Source organism: Canis lupus, chromosome 13, assembly GCF_003254725.2.
Source record: "Canis lupus dingo isolate Sandy chromosome 13, ASM325472v2, whole genome shotgun sequence".
Classification (NCBI taxonomy): Eukaryota; Metazoa; Chordata; class Mammalia; order Carnivora; family Canidae; genus Canis; species Canis lupus.
In genome coordinates, this window is record NC_064255.1 from 27,430,352 (window position 1) to 27,451,368 (window position 21,017).

Below are 21,017 nucleotides of genomic sequence, written 5' to 3' on the forward strand. Positions count from 1 at the left end.
CACCAATTGATGGATATTTGGGTGTTTCTACACTTTGGCTATCGTGAATAATGATGCTATGAATATGTCTGAACACATTTTTGTTTAAATACTTGTTTTAAATCCTCTTGCGTATATACCTAGAAGTAAGATTGCAAGGCCACGTAATTCTAGGCTTAACTTTTTGAGTAATTGCCAAAAGCTCTTCTGAAGTAGTTGCGCCAACTTCCATTTCTCTCAGCAATGAACTGTGGGTTCCAATTTCTGTACATCTCGCCAAGACCTAGTTTCCCTTTAGTTGTTGCTATTGATTTTTAAATTTTTAAGTTGTTGTTGCTCGCCATCCTAGTGGGGGTGAAGTGATATCTCACTGTGGTTTTGATTTGTATTTTCCCCGATGATAATGATGCTGAAGTTTTTTTCTTGTGCTTTTGGCCATTGTGTATCTTTTCCAGAGAAATAGCTACTTAAATTCTTTGCCCATTTTTAAACTGGGTTATCTTTTTGTTGTTGAGTTGTAGGAGTCCTTTTTATATGCTGGATACTAGACCTTTATCAGATAAATGATTTGCAAATATTCCCCTCCCATTCTGTGGGTTGTCTTTTTGCTTTCTTAATAATGTTCTTTCATGCACAATACCGTTTTTGATTTTGAAGTTCAATTTATCTATTTTTTCCCTTTGGTTTCTTTTGCTTTGTCCATTTTGACATGTTTATTAAGTATTTACTAAATGAGTGAATGTGTCTTAGGGCAAGTTATTCATCCTTTCAGAGCTACAATATCCTGATTGTTCTTGATAAATGTTAGCTATTATTGTTTTTAAATCAAGGACAATATAGTAATGTTTGTACATGCTTTGTGATCCTGCAGATCATAATGATATTTGCTAGGTGGTAAAAGGAATGGGTGAGCAGTAGGATAATGTTTGTTCTGAAGGCAACATGTTTCCCACAATGTTCAAGTCTGAAAGTGATGAGCAGCTGGTGTGGGTGAGCTGGAAAGGGTAACGGAAAGTCAAAAGCTCTTCTTTTCTGCTCCCTTTATTGTTCCATTGAGGCAACTGCATCCCCACTGAGGTGCTGGGACTGTCCATGGTATTACTGGAGTGAACTTACTCTTAGGCGCTCCCTGACTTTGAACTGAAAAGCATTTGGGGAGTAAGTACTTGGGATATGAAATCTCTTTCTCTTTTTGAATTAGGTAGAAATGCTTTGCAAGTCCATTATCTATTAAGGGTTTTGAGGGATTGCCTGAAATAGGAAAGAAAAGAGTCTCCCTGAAAGAACACCGAGCTTCTTGCTGTGCAGGCATTCCTGAGGTTCAACCATGGAGCAGCTAGGGATGAACCCCATTATGACCCATGTCTGTGAATACCACTCCCCACAAGGAGGTTTTCATCTGCTGATCCCTCTGCTCCCGGGGGAGACACAGATTCCAATGGCCAGATGCTAGCCATCTCCTAAGTCTAATCTCTACTGCTGCCACCCCCTTCAAGGAGTATGAAAATCTCTCCTCCTGATGCCCATATTACCAGTTATCTCCTAGGCCCATTGTGATGACTGATGACCCAACTTACTCCCTATACAAGAATTAGCTCTCAAGGGTGCCTACAAAGTACCTGGCCTTTATCAGGAGACCGATATATATTTCTGGAAAGTGAATAAAGCCAGGAATGAAAGAACAAAGGGAGGATACATTAGCTATCCGGGTCAGAGTTGCTCTTCTTTTCACCTTTATGAACGTAGGTTAAGAGCTGTATGGTTTACAAAACATCTTACATTTTGGAAAATTCATGTTTGTGGAGGTTAAACCCTTCTACAGGTAAGGAAACATGATGTCAAAAGAAATTTCTAGGGGAATCTGGCTGGCTCAGTTGGTAGAGCATGAGACTCTCGGTCCTGGGAGTGTGAGTTTGAGCCCCACATTGGGCACAGGGCTTACTTAAAAAAAAGAGAGAGAGAGAGAAAGAGAGATTTCTAAAATCAGGTAAAATCATATTTGCTGCCAAAGTGTTGTAAAAAAGACAGAGCGGCTCACTTTTTTTCTGTAGAGGTTTTAAAGCAATGTTGTTTCTAGGAAAACTGAATTGATGAAAAATAATTCCACCCGAAACTAAAATTAGGGACCACCATGACACATTTCAAAGTCTCCTATGTGCCCCACTAAGCTATGAAGCCAAAGGTTAGACCAGGTCTTCAGTATGATGCTTCCACAAGCAAAATTTATCTTATAAATGTGCAACTGTGTCCACCTCAATGTATTATTTTTATATGTGGAACACATTTATACAAGGTGGAATTTACTTTGAAAAGCAGGAAAAAGTTAACAAATCAAATTTATATAAATAAGATTCTGATCATTAAAAGCTTCTCCTGAAGAGAAACAATTCTGTACAATACATGAATGAATGAATGATTTCAGTGACACTTGGAATCCTCAGAGCAGCAAACACAGGCAATATAGCAGGTACCAGGCAAGACTCCATATGCATTATCTCATTTCATTTCACAACTACCAACCTTAACCCCACTTGACAGATGAGGGTACTGAGGTTTAGAGAGGAACCTGACGAGGGTCACATGGTCACCTGGGTACAGAGCCACGGTCTGAACTCATCTTTCTGACTCATGCCTTGTATGCATCCCACAATATTAACACTGACCTCCTGAAATGTCTCAGTTGAACACAAAGATATTCTTATATAGAACATTAAAAATTTTAATAATGGGCACATTTTCACATAAAATCTCTACCAGAAAGCCTATGAAAGCTAATCTAGTAAGTAAGTGAGAAGTAAATAAACAAAAGTAATGCCACAGAATCTCAAACATAATAAAAATGCAATGTTAGTAAAAATGGTGCTGGTATAAACAGCGGAGGTACCACCAATTATGTAGGGATCTAAGTACAAAGGCAAAGTATTCTTAATGCCCAAAGTATTTAATTTCATCCAATTAGATGAAAAAGAAAAAAAAAAATTCAAAGTAGATATACGTGACCCAATATAAGTGAGATGTCAGGTAAGGGAGGAGGGAGTGGGGGTAATAATGATAGGGATGCATCTGTCTGTAAAGAGCTTTGCAGATTGTCAAGGCCATTGTTAGGATTCGTAAATAAGACAGCACTTTTGAGCAGCCAGAGAGTTGTACTAATCTGAGTTCCTGATTTACAGAAAGCAAAGAAGATGGAAGATAATACATGCTATTTCTTATCATGTGGCTTTGGGAGGTTATAATATCACTATATATAGTGACCAAATAAAAACCAGAGAGAAAGAAACGATTAGGAACAGCAAAGAAGTGAAGGGGGTCTTATTTGGGCTAATAATTATGATCACGATATTCTACTTACTTGCACTGTGCATGATAATACTTTATAAGATTCTGTAGCAGATCCACACCCTTTTTAGTCTTGATTTCATTAACTTTAATGAGATACTGTGGAAATAAAACAAAATTGTATGTATTGTTACAAAGTATTTCAGTCATGGGTTTGGGTAGCAGAATACCAATCAAGAATCTACACAAGTTACTCAACCTTGGTTACCTTCAAACAGTGTGAATTTAATTTGGGAAATGCTGATTTGGCAAAGTCACAAGTGTACAAACAAATTATTAGAGTGTTAGCATTTTATAAATGCTCAAGGTTAGTTTACATGACAAGCAGAAATCAAACATAGCAAAACATTCTAGAATAACTGATTATTTCCCCCGGATGCAGTGGATCTCAAACTCAAGAGTTCACATGGTCAAAACCTGAAATAGTTGATTGTCCTTTATAGAAAACAAGTAAAATAGCATTCTCTTGAGGCGTATGCCGTAAGATAGTGAAACTTCAAATTTTTGGTACTCAAGAATGAAAGAATAAAAATGAAAATAACTCATTATTGATTTATGCAGTTAACTAATACTACTAGGTCTGATTTTTACTAGTGGCCAAGATATCTGTTGATACTGTTTGCTTCTTTTTCACTCATTTTACTATGAAGAAGTGTTTGTGAATGAAAGAAGCTAAAAGTTTGAAGGGAAAAAATACTTTAAAAAAATCTGTTAAAATTGAGATAACTCCATCCATTTTTACTATTTTTGAAAAACTGTGAAAGGAACTCTATGATACAACGTTAGTATCAGAATATGCAGGACTGTAGGTCAAGGAGTGCCAGTGTTCCCTGGGAACCCAGTTTGAGAACCACTGCTCTAAGGGTGCATGCTTTCATTACATTTCTTTCATGAACTCAGATTTTCTTAATGACAACTATACTTAAGTTTTCATTCAAACTGGACACATGGTTAATAAAACAAAAAACATGCTCTAAACCTGGACCAGTAAGACTTCATATTCACCAGTGTTACTCCTCACCAAATGTTTTTTTTTTTTCCACACTCACTCACAAGCAACATTAAAGTTCTCACCAAAGAATCCTGTTTTGGCATAAAGAGCCCCACAGGACCAAGGCTCAAAATATGAGACAACAGTGAAATGGCGGATCCCAAAAGGCTTGGAGAAAAATGGAGATGAGAACCCTTAAGAAACAGTCCCCTCCTCTAATAATCAAACAGCCTGCATTTAAGTATAAAAACTCCTGATTAGCAGGAAAGATCACAGTTAATGAAACTCCAGGCAAATGTTTGCAAAGGCTGTTCTTACTTCGCACATTTGGAGCTGAAAGAGGCGCCGTTCCTTCTCCATCTCCTCTGCGATCTCGGCTCCTGTGATTTCTGTGCGGATCATCCCGTGCTGCTTTGCATGCTCTCTTTTCTCCTTCTCAATTTTTGTACTGTAATTAAAGCAGATGCCATCATTAAAAAAAATTTATGTCTTTCCTTTAACAAGAGGCACTTATCGTTTCTTCATTACTAGAGATAAGAGGCAGGAATTCTTTCATTGGGAACACTGATCGAAAGAATCAAAGAAAACACACACACTATAGATTTTCGCCTAGGAAACCTCTTAAATTTTAACTTTGATCTTACACATGGATGGACTTATTTTAGAGGGAAGAGAGAGAGAGAGCGTGTGCACAGAGGGAGGGCAGATGGAGAGAGAGAATCTCCAGCAGACTTCCTACTGAATGTGTAGCCTGATGCGGGGCTTGATCCCACAACCCTGAGGTCATGAGCTGAGCAGAAACCAAGAATTAGATGCTTACCTGACTGTGCCACCCAGGCACCCCCACATGGATCAATTCTTATAAATTCCCTCATATTTTGGTTGGCATGATAAAATTTTGACAGTTGACTTTTTCTTGGGTAAAGTACTTTATGATGAAAAAGACTTGAAGCATATCTTGATTACCAACAAATTACGAGTCTGAGAATTATTTCAAGACAATCAAAGGGCATAAAGAACGCATACAAAAAGTAGTCAAAGGTAATTTTCAATATTCCTCTAAGCCTGGGCCATTGCCATATCCCCATAACACGTTTTAATCATTCAACCACCTGGAATTGGATTCTATGAAATAAGGATGGGAGAAATCCTGGTCTATAACTTGGAATCCTATACAAATGTTCTTCAGTGGGGAAGGGCCAAGAGGGAAGCACATGAGTAAGAAGGAGGGCCCATATTAAACCAACACTGCCTGAGGTTAATGCTTGGCTATGAGAGATGGTACAGTAACACCACAATTACAACCCTCTTTCCGAAAATCCATCTAACTTGAAAACAGACTTCCAATGTCAGAAAGACATTGTAGATTGTCAATGTAGATTTTAGTTGTGAATGCAAAGACAAACTGATTTAGCCTTCAAATCTTCTCTTAAATTGTGGTGGTGGGAAATCAGACCCCAAGGAAAGCCAATATCCTTGTCTATATACAAATAATGGTAGAAAATCAACCCACTGGAAAATCTACTACAAGTCTGGTTGGGATTCCTCTGACGCCATAATGCCGTATCTTACCACGCCATGTTGGCCACCAAGCAGGCGTGAAAGCAGATAGAGAACAAGCCTCAGCTCTCTCTACTGGTGTGGGTGGGAAGAGAAGCAGGAAGCTAAAGACATTTGAAAAGAAATATAAGAAGCAGGCATTACGCCATAAGAATAAACTTCTGGGTTAGAGTCATAACTTGACCACATGTCTTCATTTCTTCTTCCTTCCATAATTGCACTAAGATGACATTAAACTTATAAAAAAATATAATCTCACAAAGACAAGAACTGAAGACAAAAAAGGATGAGAGAATTCATCAAATATTTGGAAGAGCAGGTGCACAGAGAGAAAAAGAGAAAGTGTGTACAAACAACAGGGCTCCCTGACTCCATGGCCCTTGTTGCTTCCAGAATACCATCATACATGATCACTAGACATGGACTGAGGGAGCTGAATCGTGCCAGAGGACACACCTCTGGATACTGACATTTACAATACTCCTGATAAAAAAGCTGTCTTGGAGTACCTAGGTGGCATCTGACTCTTGATTTTGGCTTAGGTCATGAACTCAGGGTTGTGGGATTGAGCCTCATGTTGGGAATCCACACTCACTGGGGAGTCTGCTTGGGGCAAAAAAAGAAAAGAAAAGAAAGGCACTGTCTTCACATCCTAAAACCTAAAACCTTGCATTCTTGACAAGCGCTGCTAACACAGATGAGCTTTCCATCAATTTTTGGTGCTTTGCTCTGAAATATGAATGGGCAGTGAAGGATGATAAGATAATTGAGGAAGGGCTCCAAAATGAAAGCAAGAGATCAAAATAACAAGTTGGGGGTGGGAGTGGGGGAACCAGACGCAGTAGGAGAGAAAATGTTTTATAAAATATAATCAAATCTTCAGGGAGCTAAATACTATACCTATGAAACAACAAGAAAATATAAAGAGACCACCAAAAACTCCCAATGACTTGAGAAAAACGGCTTTGGAAATCTAAAATACGGCAGCTAAAATAAAAAAAGTTGACAAACAGTGGGAATAAAAGGCTGAAAATAATCTAAAACGTAACAGACAAATAGGACAGGAAAAAGAGGGAAATGATAAGAATCACCTAGTGACTCCAACACGATACGGTGAGGCATTTTAGGAGAATAAACAGAAAACAACAACAGCAACACATGGACACATGGGAGGAATAAGAAGAAACATTTCCAGAACTTAAGAACTAAAAAATTGCAAAGAGGTCAATGCACACACCATGGCACATGAAGAGACTCTGCAGAACGTTTGAAAAAAAAAAAAAAAAGTCTAAGATTTTTCTTTTCAAAGATGTATTTATCTGAGAGAGAGAGAGAGAGAACCCGAGCAGGGGAAAGGGCAGAGGGAGAGGGAGAAGCCTTAAGCAGACTCCCCGCTGAGCATGGAGCCTGACGTGGGGCTTGATCCCAGGACCTGAGATCATGACCTGAGCCACAATCAAAAGTCAGATGCTTAACTGACTGAGCCACTCAGGTGCCCCAAAAGACAAGTATTTTCTACTTGAAGATAAACAAACCCCACTTCCCCAAATCCATGCCACATACAAAGAAATGGGAATCAAAGACGCATCAGATTTTTTCATTAGGAACACTGGTAAGAGGAAAACCGTGTAGCAATGCCTTCAATATCTCAAGTGAATATGGTTATAAAATTAGGATTTTACATTCAGCCAAACTCTCGTTCTGTGTGATGGCAGAATGAAGATATTTCTGGACATGCCAAAATCTGAAAAACTTCCCTCCTTTAGAGCTGTTCCCTGGAAACGACTGGCAGTAGTGTGCCAGCCAAATATGGGACTATGCCAGGAAAGAGGAACCAGGAGAGCTACCACGAAGGGGCAGCCCAGGACAACGGCTGCATGGCTGATCTAAAGAGCTCTGGAAGGATTCTCCAGGACAGAAAGGAAGGAACTGACAGAGAACCTAAGGCAAATACATATATAATCATTGTTACAATGTATACAGTGTGTTTTCTTTTGAAGATTTTGTTTATTTATATTTATTTATTCATGAGAGACCCACAGAGAGAGAGAGGCAGAGACACAGGCAGAGGGAGAAGCAGGCTCCATGCAGGGAGCTTGATGTGGGGACTCAACCCCAAGACTCCAGGATCACGCCCCGGGTCAAAGGCAGACGCTAAACCACTGAGCCACCCAGGGATCCCCTACAGTGTATTTTCTAAACAGAAACATTATTAATAGGTTTTGGACATCCGAAGAGATAACAAAAGTTTACAAAACACTCAAACAGAAGTAGGCAAATGAAATACTTATTTAAGAAAAGCACAAAATGGTGCTGTAAGAATGGAAATCCCATTATATGACACACCACTGGACTGACACTGGAGATTTGCACTCACGGACGTTCAAACACTGACAACTGATTTATCCATAGATTATTGTATTAACCACACTGGCTGAACAGGGTAAGGGTGGGAAGGGATGGGGGTGACTGTGCACGAGAGTTCACCCCTCACCTGCTGTAACAGCACATCGGGTGAACCAGGAAGGAATGGCAAGAGAACACGGAAGACCATTGGGACAAACCAACTGGGGAGAGGTAGCAGTGGGGACAAGAGAGGTGGAGAAGGACGGGAGGGGTGGGCTGAGGACCACTGTGTCTTTCCATGAGAAGCAGGCCTACTGCCTGCATAAGATTCCCTCTCCTGTTGCTCATTAGGAAAAGAAACCTGAATTATCGAGGCAGCACAAATTCCCTGAGCTCAGATTCTGGGGGACAGGACAGACATCTGAACAGCATGTGACGAGTGCTGTGACGGGCACCTGCTGTGCCCTAGATGCTTTACATCCTCTGAGAAACTCTTGTCAAAGCCAATTATTGGGGCTTTTCTATTTTATATAGAGTAAGTCTTAACAGACACAAGTACTGTTTAATGTTTTATGTATGGGCTTAGTTTTTTTTTAAACTTAAATTCAATTAATTAGCATATATTATTGGTTTCAGTGGTAGAGAACAGTGATTCATCAGTCTTATATAACACCTAGTGCTTACCACATCACGTGCTCTGCCCTTCATGCCCATCCTCCAGTTACCCCATCCCTCCCACCCTCTCCCCTCCAGTGACTCTCAGTTTGTTTCCTAGAGTTAAGAGTCTCTTACGGTTTGTTTCCCTCTCTGATTTCATCTTGTTTTAGTTTTTCCTCTCTGGTTATTGTTTTTGACTAAATATTATTTGATCATTAAAAGACTTGCTAGAAACTACTGATTGAGTGCCAACTGTATACCCGACAGCAATAGCAGTGCTTCAACATACTATGTTATCTTGTCCTCAGAAGCCTTGAGACGTAGGTGATTTTTCTATTGTTTTACAACAATACAAGCTGTAAGTGAGGACCATTGAAGTATCTCGGCTCAAAGTCACAAAACTGGGTAAGTGGCACCACCCAGATTCTCCCACAGTCTCTGATTCTCCACGAAACCATTAGGGCTCACTGCCTCCTGGGTTCTAACCGAAGACCATAGAACATCCCCCTTGGTTCTTGCAGCTAACAAATTAACTTTTTTTTTTCTATATTGTTTGTTTTCTGTAATTCATAATCAAATGAGTCCCATCACATCAAGTAATCAAATATTTGTGGGTTTTTTTTTTTTTAAACTTCCTGTACCATTACAGCTAGTGAGGAAGAAGCCTATCTTAGGAAAATAATTTGATGCCAGGGATTTATTAAAAAAGAAAAAGAAAAATCTTTCTGGTGAAATACGAGTATCAGGACCCACTTAACAACATGATTCCTGGTATACATTTCCAGATGCAAATAACTCTTTCATCCTTTCAGTAACTGTTCCCTATGCACTAGTGGTGTGTCCAAGGTTCTGCTAGGCTGTGGGAGATTAGCACCAAACGATGTGGTCACTGCACTCACCAAGATCAGATGCTGGAGGACAATACAGAATAGTGAACGGCCGGACAAGTTCAAATACAGTTGAGGGAAGGGCATCTGGATCGTCCGAGAATGGCTTATATTCCATGATATTCATAATACCGACCACCAGGTACTTTAAAGTCTTACCCCAACACAAAGATTTGCATAAAAATACAGTTATATCATCCAATATGGGTAGTACTTTAGTGGACAAAGCACATATTATATCTTGTTCTGTCCTTTCCATGTCCTACAAAAGAGATCTATTCCACAAGTCTAGAGCAAAGGGTTCTCTCTCCCTTTTGTGGACTCCAGCCCCTTTAGTATGTACTCAGTTCCAACCCAAGCCCAGCACACACAGCTGCCTCTGGACAGGGCAGTACTAAGATCACAAGCATGAGCATTCATGATCCTCTTTCATACAGAAGACAGGCTGGCTCACGGTATTCATTTACATCACTGGCCATTTTTAAGAGCTTTTTTCCTAAAAAAAAAAAAAAAAAGAACCTTTTTTCTTCTCAGCTGTATTTATAACTGATCAGTGTATAAAAGTATTCCTAAGGCAACAAGTCTGCAGCAATGCACTTCTCACATAAGCATTTACAGAAGTAGTTTGCCAAAAACCAAATTTAATCTTGAATCTGTTTTTCTTTTGTTTGTGTTTTCCTTCTGCTGTTATTGCTGTCGATGGAAATGACTTTTATTCTCTTATGTTTATAGCTATCTGAGTTCACAGCCAAGCTTTTCATTAAATGCTTTAAAATATATTTCTCCTCCCACCCTACCTCATGGTGATACAGATGTCTCCAAGCAATAATAATGAAGGAAGGGAGGGGTGCCTGGGTGGCTCAGTCAGTGAAGCAGCTGGGTTAGGCTCAGGTTATGATCTTGAGGTCCTGGGATCAAGCCTTGCATAGGGGGAGGACACTGCAGGGGTGGTCCCTGCTCAGTGGGGAGTCTGCTTTTCCCTCTCCCTCTGCCCCTACCTTCCACTTGTGCTAATAAATAAACACAGTCTTTAAAAAAAACAACAACACAGGAAGGTAGCATGATTCGTACAGTATGAAGACTAGCCAGGCCCATATCATGCATCTCACGTGCATCATCTCCACAATCCCCACAAAAATCCCACCAGGCACTGCTCCAGCTCTGGTGAAGGCCAGCATGACACCACCTAGCCCTACGACCCTGTGCAATCCCCTCAGCCTCTCTGGGCTTCAGTTCCTCAAACCAGACACAGACAGTGAGGTCACCGTGAGGAGGTCACGCATGTAGAACACTGCGTGCAGGCCCTGGCAGGTAGAAGGATGTCATCAACACTAGCTATTATTATTTCCTAAGTGCTATGTGGGAATGTCAATAGTCTAGAGTTATGTGCTAACTATAATTAAAGAAAAGTTGCAACAGTCAGATCACAGCCTGATAGCTCGTACCAGCAGCCATGAGTGCTGAAACCCTCGGCAGTGACAGCACACCTCACTCCAGACAATGAGACAGGAGATGAGCCACTTGTAATTAGGTCGGCACACCCAAACCCTCAGCCCTTCCACGGATGTACTACACAAGTCGTTCAGAAGGGAGGGCTCTTCCAGTTAACTTTGTCTTAAGAAAGTGAACACTATAAAAAACAAACAGAAAACTACTTACAACTTTGTCTCATAATCTTTCCAAGCTTTGTCAAATGGCTTCTTGAGATCCTTAGGAAAGAGAAAATGAAACTGAGATCGAATTTATTTTTGCTCAAAGGCAAATAAATAATCCTGAAATAATATCTCAGCAGAAGCGCTTTCCTTTATAGGACATGGGAAGCTTGGCACAGACACTCTCACGCACGGCACAGCAGGATCACCCATGAGAAGCCTGTGTAGGCAGGAAGGGTGAGCTTCTGGGCGATGCCCGTGAAGCAGGACCCAGCGGCTCCAAGGGACTGGGCCCCGGGGTTGCTGGTAGCGTGGCCAAGACTCAGCGCAGACTGCTTGCACCCACGGAGGCTCTCCCCGAGATTCTGGAAAGTGCCTCATCTTATTTCTCCGTCAATAACACTATGTGAAGTGGCGCCTCTTTCACAATGATTGTTTTCCAAGTACTTTTTTAATGCTAAAAATGTTCCGAGTACCTTTCAAATACAAGTACCACTATGATCTTAAAAGAAAAAAAAATCAATCCTTTCCAATTAACGTGAAAATCAAATTCCTGAACACTTACTCCTTTGACTCCCTTCAGGTCTCCTTTTAACAAGGAGTCCAAGGTGAAGATCACATTGTGGCTCAGACCCTGGAGCTGGAAAACAAAGCAAAGAGGGGAGATGGTTAGAGAGAAATTCATATAGAATAATAAAATCCGTTACTGTTGACTGAGCATCTTACACATGGCAGGCTCTGTGTAAGGGGCTCTCGTGCACCATCTCCGTGGCCCTGAGGGCTGCCCTGAGGTGGGCAGTAAGACCAGCATCATGTCCAGCATGCGGGCAGAGATGCCTGTACTCTGAATGACCACGCAGCAGCATGCGTGCACCTGTCATCTGTAGACCTGTCACTGCTCCCCAACTAATGTGGCTGACCTTAATTTGACATTTCTTCAACTGCCTCAGAGGAAGGAGGGAGCCACACTACTGGCTTATTCATATGCTTCTATGGCATCTGTCACTATTTGAAATTACCCGGCTTATATGTATACTCTCTGTCCCCCACCAGAACAGAACCTCAACAAGGGCAGGGACCTCGACTGTCCTACTCGCTGTGCCTAGATCAATTAAAAAGACAAGATATTCAGGAAGCACAATGTAGAGCAAGGGTGCAGGTCTTTCAGTGTTGCAAGGCAGTGGCCTGCGTGTCCTTGGTTTTAAGATAGTACAAAAAGGGATCTGCAGAGGAGAGGGTGATGAATCTGGCATTCAGCTAGAGAGAAGAGTGGCACGGAAACCAAGGGAGGGATGGTCAAGTGAGGAAAAAGTGAGCAAAACAAGGACCTAAAACACTTTATGACATAGTCCTAAAGAGTGAAGGAGACTCCAGACACTTTGGGGAAACCAGGTTCAGTTCTGTAGGACCAAGATCGCAGGGAGGGACCTGTAGAACCAGGTTATAGCTGATGAGGTCAGTGGGCACGGCGCCTCATTCGGGAAATAATTTTACCCTTGTGTAGGAATGTACTCATTAGTCCGGCCACCAGCCAGCCAGCCATCCTTTCATCGATCATTTATGGAGTACCTGTTTTGTGACACCTACCATGCTAGCAGCCGGCTGGGCAAAGGTGAATAAAACACCACACCTGTCTTGAGAGGACTCACATCACAGTGACAGAGGAGGTCAGAGCACGCAACCAACTCTTGGTACTACATGTGCTGTACAGAGGTGGAAGGATCAAGGCTGACACTTGCAGGCTTTGTGCAGGACCCACTGTACCACATCTGTAACTCGAGGATGCTATAACCTACTGCAGATGGCTGCTGTGAAGGGGTTAGTTAATATACCTGACAAGCGCTAGCTTGTTCCCAGACACCTGGGAAGTGCTAAATACACGTTTATTTTTAAAGTCCAAACGGATGTTAAATAAGAGGTAAGATAAGAATAAGGCAATGTGGAGAGGACAGGGACACCTTCGACCAACTCTTGCCTACTGTTCTCATGCTGGGCTTCCTGAAGCTGGCCATTCTACCTCTGCCCTCCTCGGCCACCAATGAACACAAGAGAAGTTGTCCAGGGCACACACCACTAGGGGGCTTGTATCAAAAACTAACTCACTCTTCTTTCAAAGACAAAGAGATTCTGAATAACCAAGACAATTCCATCTATGCAATTCTAGAGGAATCTGCCTGGGTGGCAGGTGCCAACGGCGAGAGAGCCACAGATTCAGAGTCTGCCGTGCTGTGAGGTCAAGGGCATTGATTCCTGGGAAGTGGGGTGAAAAATATGTTAGATATAATAATGGCCGTGGCTCTCCAAAGGGCCAGAGTACATAAACTTGATGTAGAGTGTATCTGTACTATTAAAACCTCACGGGAGAAGCGATTAGTCAAAAAATAGAAGAGGCACCTGGCTGGCTCAGTCAGTAGAGTGTGGCACTCTTGATCTCAGGGTTGTGAGTTTGAGCCCCACATCGGGTAGAGAGATTACTTAAAAATAAAATCTTAAAAAAATTACTTTAAAAGGCTCCCTGAGATGGGGTGGGGCAGTCTGCAGATAATAATAAAGAAAAATAAAGTTGTAAAACAAATAATGGCCTTGGGTGTGAGATGGGAAAAATAAAGATTAACAGCACTCACTCTCTGCCACAGATGAATAGCTGCAATAGTATTTTGCTCTGAATCCTCAGCAAGCTCATTCCTGAAATACAAGCCTCCTGCACCCCACTATCCTGCGGGTTCCAGGGGTTTGTGTGGATGGTGGTAAGTGACACAGGGGCATCCGTGCCCTCCACTAGTTAGGCAGTTCCTTGGTTTGTAGATATCCTTGTTATTTTCTTCAAAACATTTACCATCCCTCACCATTTACACATATATTTGTTTCATTGTGTATTCTCCTTTTGAACGCAAGTCCTCTGATAGTAGGGTCTGTATGTTCACTGTCATATTTCCAGAATTTAGAACACTGCTTAGCACAGAGTAAGTGCTTAAGAAGTATTTGTAGAATGAAGGAAATACAGCATCACGTGACTACAAGGTTCTTCTCTGTAGGACTGTTTATTTTTTAAAGTTCTTTTTAAAGGCCTAGTTATTTTAGAGAGAGAGAGCAGGGGGAGGGAGAGAGAATCTCAGGCAGACTCCCCACTGTGCACAGAGCCCAAGATGGGGCTCCATCTCACAACCCTGAGCTGAAATCAAGAGCCGGACACTTACCCCAATGAGCCACCCAGGCACCAATAGGGATGTGTGTGGATGGTGGTGACACAGGGGCATCCGTGTCCCCCACTAGTTAGGCAGCATCTACCTTTTCTTGGTTTGTAGATATCCTTGTTATTTTCTTCAAAACATTTACCATCCCTAACCATTTATACTGAGGCAAAGCTTAGTGCTTGTCAACAGGGAACTAGTTAAATAAATTACGGAAGCTTTAAACAATAGCCATAAAGATGAGAAAGTTCTTTATATCCAACTCTGGAAATATCTCCGAGATAAATTGTTATGTGATAAATTTTTTTTTAATTTTTATTTATTTACGGTAGTCACAGAGAGAGAGAGCGAGAGAGAGAGAGAGAGAGAGAGAGAGAGGCAGAGACACAGGAAGAGGGAGAAACAGGCTCCATGCACTGGGAGCCCGACGTGGGATTCGATCCCGGGTCTCCAGGATCGCGCCCTGGGCCAAAGGCAGGCGCTAAACCACTGCGCCACCCAGGGATCCCAATTGTTATGTGATAAAAGCTAAGTGTAAAACAGCATTCATAGCATACAAAGTTTTGTGTAAAAAAGAACATGGACACCTGGCTGACTCAGTGGGTGGAACATATGACTCTGGATCTCAGAGTTGTGAGTTCAAGCCCCATGCTGGGTGCAGAGATTAAACTTATTAAGTAAATAAAACTTAAAGAAAAAGAAAAAGAGCCAAGAAAACTGGTTTATGTTTAAATTATTTCTGAAATGACGAGAGAGTAAGCTGCTGGTACTGGTTCCCTGCAGAGATAGAGACTGGATGTGTAAGGTCGGGAAGGGGAAAGACCTTTTACTGTGGACCTTTCTGCATAAAAAAAATTTTTTGTATCATGTACCGTATTGTTTGTCCAAAAAAGGGGAAAAATTCTAAAACAAAAAATGAGGCAATAGTGATTATAGGCTATTTTTTAACTTAGTCCTACATCAAGGTTTTCAGCAATGCCTCAAATTGATTGTGAAATGAAGCAGGGAAAAAAAATACATTAATATTATTGCCACGTTGGTCTGAAGGCTGTGTTGCAAAACAACAATGAAAGAATTATGAAACTCTGTGGTTAGTACTGAATATGGGAGTTGCTCGGAAGGAAAGGTCCCTCAAAAGCCACGTATTGACCACACAACAGACACAAGCTGTAAGCTTTCAATGACGCCGCTGTGGTCAGGCGTGGGGCAGGGGGTGGTAGGCTGTAGCTGCACTGCTGGAAAACCCCAAGAATTAAGAATTTCTCTGTGGTTATCCACACACATACTCTTGGGAGCTGATAAGAAACCAAGAAGGCCAAATATCGTGTATTATGAATTTAGAATCTTCCCAGGGATGAGCCTAGGACAAGGCCCCAGGAAAAAAAAATTGAAACTTAAACTTTGTTCACCTTATTTCCCAGGAAAAAGCAGGTTAAGTTGCAAAAACTGGCAAAGGAGACTGGTTTTGTTTTGTTGAAGATTTATTTGAGAGAGAGCAAGAAAGCGTGAGCTGGGGGAGGGGCAGAAGGAGAGAGAGAGAGAGAGAGAGAGAATCTCAAGCATCGCGTCCCATGGTGAGTGTGGAGCTCACTGTGGGATTCGATCTCAAGAGCCTGAGATCACGATGTGAGCCCAAACCAGGAGTTGGATGCTTAACCCACTGAGCACCCGAGTGCCCCCAAGGGAGACTGTTTTAAGTACAAAGTGAATAATAACTACCAGTTATTATGAAGATATGGAGTGAAATCAAAGAGAAGACAAACTAATTTCAAGAAAAGGAAACTTTTAAGAAATATTTACTGAGGGACCAAACCAAATATCCTTCCCTCAATGAAGAGAAGACCTATTTTCTCCGATATTTGAAGGAATTGTCCTGTGACAGCAATGGACTACAGGGCCTCATGGTTGTAGGATTCTGTGATTCTCCTGCTTTTTTATTTTCCAGTTCTTTCAGGAATCCTTCCCATGGCCTGAGCAAGGCTTGCAAACTGATGTGTAGCAAAAGCGTCTTCAGGGCGACCGAGAGGAGGCCGACATAACACAGCAATAAAACAAGTGGACAGACTTCCTGTATCACCTTCATTATCTGCAGTGGATTTTTTTAAAAGCCTCTCAAATCTATTATATCATTATTTCCCATTAATTTTACTAAAATTCTATTGATTAATCCATCCCCATTTACTCAAGTTCCAACCTATTTCCTTTCCTTTAATGATCAAGCTGAATTAACCTCAGCTCTTCCCATGAGTCAAGATAACATGAGGCCAAAGGGCAGGTTTCTAAAAGCACCTTCTTTCCCATTTTCTTAAGCAAATGCATTAACAGCCCTCCAGGAATGATGTCTGAGTGTGGTGAATATATCTGTTTTCCAAACAAGCTGCTGTTTCCTTCCTCACAAAGAGGAAACATCCCCTGTGAGGGTATACATCAAGCCCAAATAGAAATTTGGAATAAAGACAGGAGGCTGAGGTCTATCCTTTCATTATGCAGAAGTGGCCTGTTTAAGCAAACAAACTGTAATTAATACTGGTTTTGATCAAAATAACCACTTGTTCCTTACAACTGCTAAGACACCACCAGACATTATACAAACAGCCCCGTCATCTCAGACATTAGAGAGGACTTCATGAACAGCTTTCTTCTATGCATCTGCCCTGATTTTTTTTAACCCCTTTAGAGTTTTACTACAAAACAAAATCATCCTATTTCTTTACTGATTTATACCACCTGTCTTTCCTCTCCAGAAGGTATGCTTTTTTTTTTTTTTTTTTAAGATTTTGTTTATTTATTCATGAGAGATACAGAGAGAGAGAGAGGCAGAGACACAGGCAGAGGGAGTGCCCCATGTGGAACTCCAATCAGGACTGCAGGATCACGCCCTGAGCCAAAGGCAGATGCTCAACCGCTGAGCCACCCAGGGTCCCTAAAAGGTGTGCTTCCTAATTAAGGGGAGGCATCTCATCTATTTTGTCCCTTAACCGACCAGGTCTTTTTTTTTTTTTTTTTTTTAATTTATTTACGATAGTCACACACAGAGAGAGAGAGAGGCAGAGACACAGGCAGAGGGAGAAGCAGGCTCCATGCACCGGGAGCCCGACGTGGGACTCGATCCCGGGTCTCCAGGATCGCGCCCTGGGCCAAAGGCAGGTGCCAAACCACTGCGCCACCCAGGGATCCCCGACCAGGTCTTAAAGCAGCTGCAGGTCACCACGCTGTTTCTGGCTTGCCTGTGGGCCTGTGAGGCCCCCAGCCACCTCCCCAGAAGCACAGGTAGAGGGGGCAGTGACTCAGCAGCCCATCCTTCCCTTCCCCATGGTGAGAGCAGCACAGCTCTCTACAAATGGTGCCCCACGACGCCCACGTGCACATGGCACTGTATCAATTAACGAGGACAGAATTTGCTTGCTTTGTCATCCTGCATTAATTCTGACATTCCTTCTCCATTGCCCACTGGTTTTCTCTCCTTCCTCTCTACAGACAGAAAGTTTTGCTGAGAAGTAAGGCTAATGCAAATGTGCTGACTTGCTCAACACATTGGAAAATCCAATTAAAATAATGAGCCAGCTCCCAGCAGTTAAGTCTACGATTCCCTGGAATAAATTAGGTATTCCGTCTACTGTGTTAACTCCTTCACGGGCACCCTGTGGTCAGGCCATTTCCAGGGTGTGATGATACACAGGGGAAGAGGTTCTCAATGGGAGCTGAGAAGCCCAGAGGAAGCATGTGGCCACTTAAGCACTCTCGGCCTGGGTGACTTTGGGCAAACTATTAACTTTACTGACTGGGCTTTCTGATTTTAAAATGGGTGTCCTGGCACCTTCCTCCACTAGCTCAGGCTGGTGTGTTAGGATCAAGGAGAATGGATACCAACAAAGTTCCCCCTTTGCAGCAGACCACGGGTTTGTCTGCCCCTACCCCACTCTGCTCCTGATAACCCTCAATGTGTTATTAAGTAACGTGTTCAAACACACTGAGATAGTTAAGTGGAGGGATCAAACCACAAACCAGGGCTACCTCCAAAGTCAGTGAACTGTCTACAGCACTATCTTCTTGCCAATTAGCAGAAGACTATGCTTCTTACCGATGTTTTGAAGACTATGATATACTACATACATGAATGGACAATTCTCATCAGCATTGACTGACCTACTGAACTAATAAGCCTTATTGTATTTGGTTGCATATGCATTAGGGGGAAACAAAGAATACTGCTCACAGGTTGAGGGCACTTACAAATCCAACACAGATGAGAGTTCATGTTCCCACCTCACTCACTGCTCACACATCGGTAACAACTGACGTTTCACAGTTACTGGAGTGCCCAGTGTTCACATGGCCAAGCAGGTGACATATACTTCATGAGGTGTGTCCCTGGACAAGTCATTCAACCTTTTAGAGAGTCGCTCTCCTTGCTTATAGTGGGGATAATAAGGGCACCTGCTTAAAAGTGTTACAGTACAGATACTGGGTGCTATGCATGTGAAATCCTGCATAAAACAGACTCTTAAAAAATGTAACTAGGTTTACTTTCTCACGCTTGAAAAGTTCAGAGGTATTAGTGGGAAAAAATACAATGATAGCGTTTAAAATTCTAGAATAGATCTTTTGAGGCTGGGGTGGAGGCCGGGAGGACTCCCAAATGTCCTTCATGTTGCACCACATTCTCTCCAATGGTAGGTTTTATGGTTGTTTCCCTGGTTCGTTCTGCAAGAGAGTCTCTACGAAATGTAAGGTAATGCATCCTATTATATACCATGCTCTAATCCAGGCAAAGCAGCCTGAATTAGATTTATTAAAGTGACAGATGGTACTGTGTTTAACATATGTTACCTAAAGTTTTTGCTCACAACAATTCAGTAAGATGATTTTTGGTCTCACCCAATTAACAAGGAAACAGGCTCGGAGAGGTTAAATAACTTGCCCAAGGTCAAACAGCAAATATGCAGATGATTAGGTTTTTAATTAACATTTTTACTGACTCCATTCTCATTTCTTTTTTGTTTTTAAGATTTATTTATTTATGATAGAGATAGACACAGAGAGAGAGAGAGAGGCAGAGACACAGGAGGAGGGAGAAGCAGGCTCCATGCGGGGAGCCCGATGTGGGACTCGATCCCGGGACTCCAGGATCACACCCTAGGCCAAAGGCAGGCGCTAAACCGCTGAGCCACCCAGGGATCCCCTCCATTCTCATTTTTTGAGTCCTACTATTCAAGTGATCTTTTAAAGTGACTATCAGATCATATCATTCTACTCCTCAGAACCCATCAATGGTTTCCTATGGACCCAGACTCAAATCCAACCTCCAGGCGGAGTCTGGCCCTGGCAACCTGTCTGAAGCCCCTCTACCCATTCCCACTGCCCATCATGTCACCCTTCTTTTGGTTCTTGATCAGTTAAGCTCTCTCCCCCTATGCACATGCTTTACCCTTAGCCTGGACCACTCTTCCTTTGGCTACGGACAAAGAGTCTCCTACTCTAGTCTCCATGCCTCCTCTTCAGTGAGGTCTTGAGCCCATTCTACACATCTCTCTCCTCCCTGATTTCCCTTTAGTCTCAATTAGGCAGAATAGGCTCACGTTCAGAGAACAGTGCATTTTACGGGCACTTGATTGTTTCTTTAGTGTCTAGAGCAAAGCCTCTTGAAGGTAGGAGCTATGGCTGTTTTGCCTACCACTATGTTACATCAAACCCCTAGGACAGCACAGGCACACTATATATTTTTATTTTTATTTATTTATTCACGAGAGACACAGAGAGAGGCAGAGTACACAGGCAGAGGGAGAAGCAGGTTCCTTGCAGGGAGCCTAATGTGGGACTCCATCACGGGTCTCCAGGATCACGCCCTGGGCCAAAGGTGGCGCTAAACAGCTGAGCTGTCCCAGCACAGACACATTAAATAAAATGTTTTTGACTGAATAAATGGCTGAACAAATGAATTCCTCTCCATGCCTGGGAAAGCTATTCCAAGGCTCGGAAGTGTTACAGAATCTGAACCCATTTTGGTCTTCCAGGAGCACTCTGTACTTCCAGATTAGAAGGTGGGGACATAGGGACACATTTAGGAGAAGAGCAGAAGATTGCTTCGAGAGTATGGCTGGGGGTGATAGATCAGACCAAGGGTACCTTCCATCCAGCAGCTACCAGGCTTTGTTTGACAACTGGGGAAGAAGGGTGTTCTAGACTTGAACCTGCCTCCACCTGGCTCTGTGGGTATAGGCTAGTCACTTCTTGTTTCTGCCACTGATAAAACAAGAGGTCTACAAGGTCTCTAATATACCTTCTGGTTATAGTACTCCTGTAGCTTAAAATGAGTTACTGAGATACTACTGAATGCACTAGAAAAAAATCCAGACCAACTGAATGAGAGCAGCCAGAGAGAGATACTCACACTGTCTCACAAGCAGGATATGGC

The 21,017-nt window shown here is 42.2% G+C and overlaps 1 protein-coding gene across 5 annotated transcripts in view; it reads right to left on the minus strand.

Moving 5' to 3' along the window:
* ASAP1 (ArfGAP with SH3 domain, ankyrin repeat and PH domain 1) overlaps positions 1-21,017 on the minus strand; it is a 357,813-nt gene that overhangs the window by 95,085 nt on the left and 241,711 nt on the right. For all 5 annotated transcript variants that reach the window (XM_049092734.1, XM_049092733.1, XM_049092730.1 and 2 more), the window contains 4 exons: positions 11,977-12,051; positions 11,419-11,468; positions 4,628-4,757; positions 3,332-3,417 (listed from right to left, as the gene is read on the minus strand). In XM_049092734.1, coding sequence (XP_048948691.1) covers positions 3,332-3,417; positions 4,628-4,757; positions 11,419-11,468; positions 11,977-12,051 — 341 coding nt within the window. The remainder of the gene's footprint in view (positions 1-3,331; positions 3,418-4,627; positions 4,758-11,418; positions 11,469-11,976; positions 12,052-21,017) is intronic.